Here is a 12,973-nt window from a genome sequence, read left to right on the forward strand (position 1 = left end):
TTGCAAATTTGGACCATGATGCCAGCACACAATGGCATACACTTCTATTTGATGTCCAGCCTTTAACGTCTGCTGTGAAGTAGACGGCGCATATTTTCAAGGTTAATACACCCAAAGCATTAATTAGGATGACCGCTGAAATCGAAACATGAGCCTCTGCAACAAGTGGTGAATGCGATACCACTATGCCAGGGGTCGGGAACCTGCTGCTCTATAGTCGCATTCGGCTCTTTGAGGACTGCTTCGTTGCGTTATTTATTAAGGACCTCCATCTTATATTCATACGCATTGCGGCTCTTGAAATATTAGAAAAAAAATGGTTATATTCTTAGCTCTTTCGGTAAAGTCACGTTGAAAGGAAACAATAAAATAATAAAATATATATATAACAATAAAAATTCTCACGACGTTTCGACACACCTGATGACGACCGTTTGTGTTATGGATTTTGTTGTTGTATGTTATAAGAGCTGCGAAAGTTTGGGGTACCACTACTTGAAAAATATACTGTACCATTGAAATTAGTTCAATGTTTAGTTCGATTTAGAACATCTTTCCAATGGTTGCTTAATTTGAAACCATCTTCTCGGTTGAAATTGTGTCTTTGTTTGTAGATCTGAATTGCCTCGTGAACAAATCTCTGATAAAAAAACCCGTGGGTTTGCAAAGAACCTTGGTAAAACCCACGGGTTTTCATCAGAGATTTGTTCACGAGGCAATTCAGATCTACAAACACAGACACAATTTCAACCGAGAAGATGGTTTCAAATTAAGCAACCATTGGAAAGATGTTCTAAATAGAACTAAACATTAAAACGAATTTCAATGGTACAGTATATTTGTAGAGGTGTTAACTACGCGCTGTTGCGTAACCTGCGTTGCCACCAGGGCAGTGCAGCATTACCCCTGGGTACAACGGTTGGGGTCAGTCGAGGTGAAACGGATCGTGGCCAGGGTTTGGTGCGAACCAATCAGACGGTTCCACGTGGGAATGTATGATTGGTTCTACCTGGCCACGAAGGGGTATAAGACGGGTAACCCAACGGACCTCGGGGAGTTATCTCCCTGCACGAAGATAGAAGACTTGGCTGAAGCCTAGCTAGGACCCTGGACCAGCCTTTCAGCCCTTCTAAGGGCTAAGGCTCGGCATACCCAGTGGTCAGGACCCACCGGGCCAGCGGTGGGTCAGATAGCCTCCCCTAGGTCCGAGCCGGAGGACTAGGATAGCAGTAGACGTGTGAGTCCCGCCAAGTCCGGAGGTTGTACCTCCTTAGGTATCAAGGAGGTTAGCGGTAGACGTGAGAGTCCCGCCAGGTCCGGAGGCTGTACCTCCCTAGGGTATCGGGTGAGGGGACCGAATATCCCTCTGTGTGTGTTAAGCGTTGTATAAGGAAATAATACAATAAACAGAGTGTGCCTCCTAAAGAAGTCTGCTCGTCCTTACAACACTACAACTGGTGTCAGAAGTGGGGTATTTATAGGGGTTTAATTGTTCTTGTTGTTCGTGAGGCACACTCACAATTCTTCTACCGTTGGTAATTTCGGAGTTTCCCATTGTTGCAGCCGGGACGGCTGGAGCTTCCGAAGGAGGGGGTGATGTAGAGGTGTTAACTACGCGCTGTTGCGTAACCTGCGTTGCCACCAGGGCAGTGCAGCATTACCCCTGGGTACAACGGTTGGGGTCAGTCGAGGTGAAACGGATCGTGGCCAGGGTTTGGTGCGAACCAATCAGACGGTTCCACGTGGGAATGTATGATTGGTTCTACCTGGCCACGAAGGGGTATAAGACGGGTGACCCAACAGACCTCGGGGAGTTCTCTCCCTGCACGAAGATAGAAGACTGGGCTGAAGCCTAGCTAGGACCCTGGACCAGCCTTTCAGCCCTTTTAAGGGCTAAGGCTCGGCATACCCAGTGGTCAGGACCCACCGGGCCAGCGGTGGGTCAGATAGCCTCCCCTAAGTCCTAGCCGGAGGACTAGGATAGCGGTAGACGTGTGAGTCCCGCCAAGTCCGGAGGTTGTACCTCCTTAGGTATCAAGGAGGTTAGCGGTAGACGTGTGAGTCCCGCCAGGTCCGGAGGCTGTACCTCCCTAGGGTATCGGGTGAGGGGACCGAATATCCCTCTGTGTGTGTTAAGCGTTGTATAAGGAAATAATACAATAAACAGAGTGTGCCTCCTAAAGAAGTCTGCTCGTCCTTACAACACTACATATTTTTCAAGTAGTGGTACCCCAAACTTTCGCAGCTCTTATAAATTCCCTTTTCACACCATCAATAGGTAAACTCCCCCCCCCCCCCCCCCGCGCCAAACGGCAAGTCCACCGGCACGTACACCACCTCTTTTCGGCCAATCAAATGCAAATTTTTATGCTAATTTCTTTGTCAGGACACCTTGTTTGCTCGCACACAGTTTAAAGGTCCGCGGTCTGAGCGTGGTTGTGTTTCACCAGATTTTCCTGTTTGATTTGTACTAGGTGCCTCGGTGAATGTATCTGCTCTGACTTTAACATAGCTATTTCTGCGACCAGTTACAAGCTAATCACTCAGCTATTTCAATGCTAAATTATATGCTAATTCCTTTGTCAAGGGGTGCCTCTGCAGATGTGTATACTTTAACTTAGCTATTTCAATGAGCCATTTCAATGCTAAATTATATGCTAATTCCTTTGTCAAGGCGCTTTGTTTCTTCTCACACAGCTTAAAGGTCGTGATCTGAACGTGGCTTTTTTTTTTCACTCCAGCGTTGTCCTCCAGACAGTCTCGTCCCTTCATCTGATGAAGGCCGCTTGTGTTGTGGCCGAAACGTCGTGATTTTTTGTTATTTTATTTTTTTACCTACGTGACTTTACCCAATAGAACCAAAGAGTATGGATCCTAGCAGTCACGAAAGCTTTAAATCTAGAAGTCCTCCACTTCATAAACACGTCAGATCCCTCCTTAAAAAGAGTCGTGAGACTAGGTGAGGCATTCTGTGTAACCAAGCAGGATAAGAATAGCAATTACAGTTGAGACTAGATTAAGTTTAGAGAGTGCTTAGACCGATTTCATCACCCATTTTCAGTAGAAACAATCATCTCGCCCCATTCAAAGCAGATTAAGAATATGTGGATGAATGGGTATTTAATGGAGTCTTTACCTTAAAATAGTGGCACATTAGCTCGCGTTCCTTGTTGAATGACTTGTTTGCTTCTTCTCTACCACGTTGTGTCTCTGACTTGCGTATTTTAAAGCAATGCTCCATGTAGTTGTCGGCAGTGCAAGGCGATCCATTCAATTCCAACTTCAGACTAAAGTCGCGTAAGCAGATGATGAGGGATGGGAAGTACTTGTCCAGATTATTTGAGTTGTCTTCATGAGATCCTACCCTTGCTTTGACGTACTGCGCCATATCCTTTACATACCTGGATTGGAGTCGGAGTCAAGGACATTTTACAGAAACAGAGTAATTTGAGATCAAGAGAAAATTTGTGAAAATACAAGACGTGTGAAAAACTTTTCAAAGCCGGGCAAGATGGGGAACGATTCTTTCCATATATGGAGAGTGTGACAGACTTTCAATAATTTTACCATTTTTCAATAACAAGGTAAAGGTGCAGCCCTGAAATTCTTTCCTCACACAACTGTTGTGGAAGGGCCTTCACTGGAAATAGCTCTGGAGGATGTTTGCTGTATTCTTCCAGGCTGTTGGAAGAGGTGGGACTACCCACAGTTAACTTACTGCACGCAGCCTGCCGATCGACTATGTGTAGTGTTACACAATCATACTGCTGGGTATAGAGAGTCAGTGGAGCTGATTAAATAAACTCCCCTCATTGTTTCAACTGACACAAGCGAGATTAAATAAAAAAACCTCTATTGCAAGTCCAGTGTACTAACGATTGCATGAAGGCAGCTGTATAATTGTCAAATAACTACATTTAAGTTATATGTATAAATCAATAACATATGAAACAAAGTTTAGAAATAAGTTAAATATTTACAACTTATTTATACTTTTAAACATCACTATTGTACAATTTAATCCGAGTCACTCACTGTGCAGCAGATGAGTTTCTGCGGAATACGGAAGAGATTGTATGACGAGCTTGAAAAATGTGTTTTGTTTATTTGCTAATTAAATGTAGAATAAATGTAAAAACACAAGGGAAAGAGAGCACTAACAGAGCATGTGGATAGCTAAAGCGTCCAAAGTCACGGGTTCACCGGTTGCATCAGTTACTATGTGGTCTCTGATTTCCTTACACTCTTTCTTTCTTAACACACTTTTAAAGTAAGGTAATACATGTTTCTTTGGTTCAATGCATACATATTATTTATAAATTAAATGCATTCACACTGTTTAAAAGAGCAATGTCCAGAGAAAAGTGTAATGACATTACCAGCAGATCACGTGGTATGCTGATGCATGCAAATTCACCCCAGAACGCCATAAACATTATGTGGTAAATATTACATTAGAACACACAGGGTTTCTGTCGCAAATATCACTGGTGGCGTATATAAATATTTTCTGCCACCCCTTGGTCATTTTGCTCCACCTGATATCTGCCAATGATGCACTTCTATTCCGCCTCCTACTGGAGATCATTTCTCAGGCAACTCTCTCTTAGACACCTTTAAATAACTTATTTTACCTCCTACCCTTACCCAGTCTATCTAACTCATTCCCATTTTTCTCATTTGTATGTATTGACTCTAAGACGTGTCTTGCATTATGGATACATTCCAATATGTAACACAATTTTTGTTCCTGGGTAGTAAGTGTTATTTCGGAATTGATTATGCCTAAAAGTATATAAAATGGCTATTGTTCCCCACAAACTTTGCTTTTGTGACCAGGACAGTGATATTCTGAAATTTATCTATTTCAATGAGAAAACGGGCGAATTTGTCTTTTCGGTCACATAAAGTCAGAAAAAACAACATATGAATCAAAATTAACATATTTATACTAAATTAATACAAAAATGACTACAAAAGATTTAGAATTGAGTAATTTTTCGAGATTTACGATTAAACTTTAAAAAAAAATACGAATCAGCCCCCAAATGGTGTCTCGCATTGTGTTCTGTTATACTCTCCTTGGTAGCGGCGTTCAAAGTCCAGTATGTCTTGGTGGAAGCACTCGCCTTGCTTCTCCAAGTATGCTTCCATGTTCTCCTTGAATATATCAAGATGAGCGTCAAGGATATGGACTTTGAGGGACATCCTACAGCCCATTGTGCCATAGTTCTTCACCAGTCTCAACAAGCTCCACGTAGTTTTCGACCTTGTGATTGCCCAGGAAGCCACGAACCACTGTGACAAAGCTGTTCCAAGCCGCTTTCTCCTTACTTGTGAGCTTCTTGGGGAATTAATTGCACTCCAGGATCTTCTTTTTCTGTGGTCCGACGAAGACACCAGGTTTGACCTTTGACTCAGACAGCTTAGTGAAGAAGTCTTGAAGCTACTTGAAGGTTGCCGACTCCATATCTACAGCTCTGACAAATTTTTCATTTGATATGCAGTGGTGGCATCAGCACCTTCCGGGCATCCACCAGTGGCTCCCACTCGACCTTGTTCCTCCCCACAGAGAACTTGGTCCGCTGTGGCCAGTCCCGCCTGTGGTAGTGCGCCTTGGTGTCCTTGCTGTTCCAAAAGCAAAGATAGCACGGGAACCTGCTAAAACCACCTTGGAGACCCATCACAGAATGCCACCATTTTGAAGTCTCCAATCACCTCCCAGCTGTGCTCATCATACTTCAAGGAGGTCAGCAAGGTCTTTATGGGTACTTGTTGCCATTATGGAGCAGCATGGCTTTGAGGCTTCTGGATGAGCTGTCCATGAAGATGCACCACTCATTCTGGTTAGAGGCGATTCCAATTGCCTCGAACAGACAGGTTACATTGTGGCAGAAGCAGAGCCCATCTTGACGGGCGAAGAAGATGCAAAAAGGTTGGTGACGCTTCTTCTGATATGCGAATTGCACACTTGCATCCAACAAGTTCCACTGCTTGAGCCTAGACACCAAAAGCCCGGCATTGGACTTCGTAAGACCAAGATCTCTGATCAAATTGTTGAGGTCTTTTTGGTTGGGGTAGTATGGGCTTCTCTCCTCAGCTCCACCTCTGAAATTGTCATCTGGATCTACAACGTCTTTCTCGCTCTCTGAATTGTTTTTTTCTTCTAAAAACGGCTGCTCTTTCTCCGGAGGAGTGGGTACGGGGAGCTCATGGCAGTGTGGCACCGGGGGAATGGATGAAGGAAGGTCAAGGATATGTGATAGCAGGTGCATTCTTGCCAGTCCGATGTTTGAAATGGTCCACCATGCAGAAGTAGCAGTTGCTTGAGTGGTCAGTGGGATTGCAAACTTCATGGCTCTCTTTTCCCCTCTGTACCATCTTAAAAAAAAATATTTCATCCATGAATAATATTTAAGCAATTCTCCCAACATTTTTCATGTATATATATTTTTTCAATGACATTGAAAATGTTAAACATTTTAAAATGTTAAACTTTTTCAATTTAAAAATTTTTCACAAATTTACAACATATAATTCCGAGCAACAATTGTCCATCTTACCTTCCAGAGTTTTTTTTGCAATGTTCGCAGGTTAAATGAGGTGCCCAGGGTTTGTCTTGATCCCCGACAGGCATGTCGAAATATGCCTTTTTGGCCTCACACATCCTAGCAGATACTTCCACAGAGTATTTTTTCGCTCTCGTCTTGATAAATTGGCCACAGACATTGCAAAATGCTCCTGCTGCATGCTTGCAGACTCTTGATGCCATCTCATAAAAATGCAGATATGTATCCAGATATGTATGTATACACTTAGGCAGAAGGAAATAAACTGAACGGCTTAAGGCCCCTGTATTTATACTACTATTTATATTTCTGGAAAGTTATTGAATGTTCTAGGAGTTACTCCAAGTTTACTCAACACTGAATCTATCTCAAATGTTCTGGAAAAAAGGTACATTTCAAAATATCAGTATCCTGGTCACAAAAGCAAAGTTGGTGGGGAATAATAGCCATTTTCTCTACTTTTGAGGTATGAGCAATTAGGAAATACCACTTACTACCCAGGAACAAAAAAGTAAAAAAATGTTTTATATATTTTATTATTTTATTGTTTCTCTTCAACGTGACTTTACCGAAAGAGCTAAGAATATGTTACACAGTGTTAACAATGTGTGTTGTTACTGTTCTGGATATCAATTTCAGCTGGGAACCGCCTTCCGTTCTGTTTTACTCTTTTGTATCATCTGATATTTCTTTCCCCCAGCCCTCCAATAACGTGTAAAATATTCCTCTCATTTCCTAGATCACGGTCGAGGATTCCAGTGGAGCATGATCATGTCTATCACATTCTTATTATGGTTTACCCCGAGTGTGTATTGTTTTTGAAAAGCAGAAATAAACTACGGACAGCCTTTCCTTTCGTATGGAGAGTAATTAGTAACCAATCAAGTCTGGATTTGGGTTTTTTTTGGGTTTATTTATTGTAAGTTAAATATATTTATCCATTGATTTGGACAGCCTTTCAAGCTTACCCCAAATTTCAGCTGCAATAAGTGTAATTGTGCCGAGAGTACAAATAGGATGACAAGGTGAGGATTTAAAGGTCATAAAAACAAATATTACTGGTGCCACCACACCCTGCTTACTTTTCAATAAATAAAGTATTTGTTGTAAATTCGACTCGTTCTTTAAAGATCATTGTTAAAGTATTATATAAACTGTATTTTGGTCTCCTACTTGGTCGCTAACCTCTTGCTGCCACACCAATGCCTGGCTTGGTAAACCTGCTGCATCTTGCACATGCCCCACTCATTGCAACGAATTCAATGTGAAATAAACTACTATTTACTGCAATTTCTTATTAAATTTTACATTTCTTTACTTATCCTTGATTTATAGACAACTAGTGGTAAGTACCTGGTGTTGCCCGGGCGAAAAAGACAGACACATCGACCTACACACAGACATTGACCTACACACACAAAGACATCGACTTACACAGACACACATATAAATTCATACAACAACAACCGCCATTCGCCACTAAGTGGCGGTGACGTCACCACGACGCTTGTGCCAGGACATGTGCACCTTGAGGCCACGTGGAGTGTCGAACGCCCGCTGGCAGGGGGTTACGGGGCAGACCCAGGTGCCACGGGTCGACTGACTGAGATGACTGCCTGATGCACCACCTGTGCCCCTTACTGTGCCAACCTGCTGTGCTTTAGCCACCCGGCGCTCCGCTCGTTGTTGTGAGCGTCGCTCCTCTGCCCTCCGTTGTTGTTGGAGGGCGACTGCCTCCAACTGCCCAGTAGCGTCCTTCACGAGCCTCCTCCACAGAGGCCGATCTTGACACCACTGGTACCAGTCATCGGCAAGTCCACTCAGCTCCACGTCCTCCTGTACCACATCACTCCATCTCCTCTCTAGCCCGTGCCGCGCCCGTTTAGCCCCCTCGATCCAGCCGAACAAAAGCTGTTTTGGCATGCGGTGGCTGGGCATGTGGGCTACAATACCCAGCCAATGCAGCCTTGCCTGTTGGAGGAGCTCACCAAGGGGACCTTGCCCAGATCTCCTCACACAATCCAGCCTGGTTAAACCCAGTATGGATCGTAGGCAGGCTAGCCTAAATGTTTCTAACTGGCGAAGATGTTCCATTAAGGGGGTCCACGATTCGCAAGCTTAGAGAAGGGAGGGAATGACCGTGGCCGAGAAGACCTGAAGCTTAGTGCAGAGCGACAGACCAGGTAGCTTCCACACAGTGTTACGCAACCGATGAAAAGATATTGCCGCTCGACTGATTCGGAGTGAGACCTCTGGTGTTAGACTGGAGCCGGTCATAAGCACACTGCCCAGGTATGGGAAACTCTCCACTCTCTCCACAACTGCCCCATCACCGATTGGTAGTTGTGGGGGTGGAGTGTCCGATGGTACAAAATATCCAGGCTGGTGCTTAGTTTTGGTGGGGCTGATGGTAAGGCCGCATCTCTTAATGGCATGCTCCAGTCTCAGCAGCAGCGTCTCCAACTCTTCCTCTGAATGAACAGCTATTACCAATTCATAGACATACATAACGTGGTTGAGCAACAGGGAGCCATCCCTTGACCGCACATAGGCATCAATCAGTCTCCCATTATATCTGTACCAAATGGAGTTCCCCCCGGTACAGCTATTGAAGGCTTCACGGACTACGTGGTCAAAATAGATGTTAAATAATGCGGAAGCCAGAGGACATCGCTGTCGCACCCCAAGGTGTACAGGGAATGGCTCTGACTTCTGGCCACGTAGTTTTACCCAGGCCCGCTAACCATCATGAAGGTCCTTAATGATAGTGAGCAGAGGGTCAGGGACTCCAAAAGGAACGAAGAACAACCCAGAGCCCAGGCGTACTGATGGTATCATAGGCCTTGACCAAGTCAATAAAGCAGAGATGTAGGTCTTGCTGGAATTCCCTACACCTCTGCTGTAGCAGACGGACAGAAAATATGACATCGGTGCAGGATCGCCCTTACCTGAAACAGCAATTGGGACTCCGCAAGCCTCTCCTCAGCGTGCCTGGCAAGGCAATGTGGAATTATCCTTGCCAGGACCTTTCCCGGCACACTGAGGAGTGAGATGCCCCTGTAGTTGTTACAGTCTGTGCGGTCCCCCTTCTTAAAGAGGGGGACCACCAGAGCATCCTTCCAATCCTGCGGAACCCGTCTAGTGGTCCAGACTGTTGTTACAATGTCATATAGGGCAGTTTGTTCACAAACGCAAACCCTCCCTCAGCATTTTGCTTGGGAGATCATCTCTGCCCGGTGCCTTTCCTGGTCTCAGACTCCGGATCGCCTTCAGTACTTCCTCAACAGATGGCACCTCAGCCAGCCACTCACAGGGGGTGACTTCTAATATTTGAGGCACCGCAGCCTCAGCAGCGTCATCCCCACTTTGTGCCACGATGTTTTCCTGGCTGAAGAATTTCCCCTCCCCCAGGACCTCACAGAAATTCTCAGCAAATCTGCAAACCTGTTCCTGGGGGTCAGAGATTGGATCACCGTTTTTTCTCCTAATTATGGCAATAGGTGTGGCGCTGCAGATTACTTTTTTGATGGAGTTAAATAGAGACTTGTGATCGCGGGCGACTGAGGCAGACTCCATCTCTTCAGCAACCTGCGACCACCACCCATCCTTGCAGCACCTCACGACTCTCCGAACCTCCGAGCGAAGGCTGCGGTAAGCCTCCTCATTCTCTGACGTGAGATTCTGTAGCCGATGAAAGTGGGCCTGTCGCTTTTTCTCAACTATCCTGAACACCTCCTCTGTCAGCCAGGGTCTCTGTGAGGTCTGGACCGTGTACCCAAAGCAGCCAATGCAGCTGCATGAGTCACAGTCCTAAACCTCGCCCATTTACCCTCGATATCAGGAGGAGTGGGGGACAATGCCAACTCCAGCCACAAGCGATGATGAAATTCTCGCTTGCAACTTTCATCAGACAACTGATACCAGGCCACTTTGGGTTGTAATGTGGCCTGGGTGTACACCCACCACCGGAGTGGAATAATGGCAGGCGCATCTTACATATGACAAGTCGATGGTCAGAGGGCAGATTAGCACCACGGTAGGTCCTGGTGTCAAGGACATGGGCTCGCATCCGCTGGATCGTCACCATATAGTCCAGAATATGTTCTTGCTTGGACCCGGAATGCATCCATGATGTTGTGTGGATGCGCCAATGCCGGAACAACATGTTGGTAATTACAAGCCCATGGGCTGCACAAAAAATCTAGCAGCGTCCTACCGTTGTTATTGAGCTGATCTGGCCCATGCCCTCCAATCACTCCAGACCAGGTGCGAGCATCATGACCAACTCGGGCATTGAAGTCACCCAACAATATGACTGTATCTCGAGGGGCCAGTTTAGCCAGCACCTGTGACAGGAGGTCATAGAAGGCATCTGACTCATCGGCTTTTCCTGCATCCCTCCACGGATGTTCGTCTTCGGTGGCGGCATAAGTAACCACGACCACCACTCCTCGCCTACGGTTGATGGGAAGGCGAGCCCAAAGTAGCCTGGGACTTACAGCTTCCCACACCTCACCGCCACGCTCCCACGCCCCCTTCATTCTTTTGTTCAAAAGAAGAGCCACACTCTGTTGTTTGGTAGTAGAGGACTGTCCACCCCTCATGATGGCAAGAGCCACCATGAGGACTAACACACACATGGACTAACACGCACACATATGGACTCACACGCACATCGACTGACACACATGGACTGCCACGCACACTTGGACTTACACACACACATCGACGTACACACACACACACACATCTGGCGTTGCCCGGGGATAAAATACACAGATACACAGGGACTTACACCCACACATGGACCTAAACGCACACACATATGGACTCAAACACACACACAATGGCTGACACACACACATCAACTGACACAGAAATCCCCGATGATGGCACAGCTGGAGCAATTTTCTCTCTCTGGCGACCCTTAGCGAGGAGCAGTGTGAAAACAAAGGTCTTCCCAGTACTGGCAGGTGCATGAAGGGAAAAAAAGACGATTTGTTGTCTCAATGTGTTGCAAGATTTTCGAGTAGGCTTCAATTTGTGCATGCATAAGCTTTGGTAAATTTTCCTAAATAAGTTTATGAAGCCGTAAAGCATAATAGCATCGTCAACGTAGGATATCTTGAGCAAGGGCATGCAGATTGTCGATGTAAGGCGTTGGTAGTCCCATAGACGCGAGGTTTTTAGCAGCAATGGAGCGCAGTTTGTCCTGAAGCAGGATGAGGGCCTGTTTGAAGATGACATCAGAAAAGTTTACGTAAAGGTTTGTATTTTGTCATTGAGCTCCGTGGAGGATGTCCTCACTCATGCCCTCTTTGTATTTTTGGCAGAGTCCCATGGGGTTAGATGGGCTGCAAACTTGAAGATGTATTCAGAAGAGCAATGGCAGTTGGAAAGGGGACTGACCAACAGAAGCTTGTGTCATAGCTTTATGAAGATGGTGATCATGAGCAAGAATTGCACAAAGATTGCAAGCTTTCCTATATGTTTGACAGACAACTCATTCGACTGTTTAGAGGTCTTGGGAAGATTTGTGTCCTTTGGCAACATGCAGAAGCATTGGGAGAAAGTAGCACTGCTGATTGTTGGGATGAACTGTGTAGACTCGTCATAAGGCATCTGATTAGCCGTCAGCAACACGTCGCTTCATTGTTTTATTAGCAGTCCATGTATAATAGGAGGGAACTTAATGGTAAAGCAGGTTGGCAGCAAATGGGTAACTTGGGTACAAAACATCGAGCGACATAAGGTTGTTATCTTGTGGAGCCAGGGCCTGTTGTTGGGCAATTCCTTTGGTGACATAGATGCGTTGACCATTTTGAAGGTGAAGTGTGAAATGGACGACTGTGGGGGAACGGTCATGGATGGAGAAGCCAAAAATTCAGCAAATGGCCTCATTTATGCTGATGTATGTTCCTTGGAAAAATATTAAGAGCTCATGCACACTTTGTCCTTCTGTTTTGTAAGGCAAAGGCAGGCATGTCAGAGCCTTTGTTGATGTATTAGCAAAGATATTTCACGTCTGTTTTTAGAATAGCAGTATTTAACATAAAAGTGGGCCTGAAAAGATCTTGCACAGGAGAGGGCAGTAGGGAACGACCCACGGGTTGTCAACCTTAATTAGCGAGTTATAAACAGGTCTGAGCGTAATTTGGAATCCACCATGCTCAGTAGTTCTTTGACGATATAAACGATAGCCATCATGGGCCGACTGAGTGTGTTTCAAGTAGTTGTATGGATACCACTTGGTACACCTTTTGCCTTGCATACATGGAGCATTGGCATAAAACTGGCCACATGGGCCATGGACCATTTGGTTGCAGACCACATAGGAAAAGGGCAGGGTCTTGATGGGGGTGAGGTAGCTCAGCACTGATAAATGTGTCAATATGACTTGCATG

General features: G+C 45.4%; 1 protein-coding gene across 2 annotated transcripts in view; it reads right to left on the bottom strand.

Annotated features, from left to right (window-relative positions):
• LOC116957563 (guanylate-binding protein 2-like) overlaps positions 1-12,973 on the bottom strand; it is a 99,746-nt gene that overhangs the window by 33,658 nt on the left and 53,115 nt on the right. For both annotated transcript variants that reach the window (XM_032979799.2, XM_076056703.1), the window contains exon 9: positions 3,137-3,401. In XM_032979799.2, the coding sequence (XP_032835690.2) occupies positions 3,137-3,401 (265 nt within the window). The remainder of the gene's footprint in view (positions 1-3,136; positions 3,402-12,973) is intronic.

Source organism: Petromyzon marinus, chromosome 77 (genome assembly GCF_048934315.1).
Source record: "Petromyzon marinus isolate PM22_M1 ecotype Great Lakes invasive population chromosome 77, UKy_Petmar_22M1.pri1.0, whole genome shotgun sequence".
Lineage (NCBI taxonomy): Eukaryota > Metazoa > Chordata > Hyperoartia > Petromyzontiformes > Petromyzontidae > Petromyzon > Petromyzon marinus.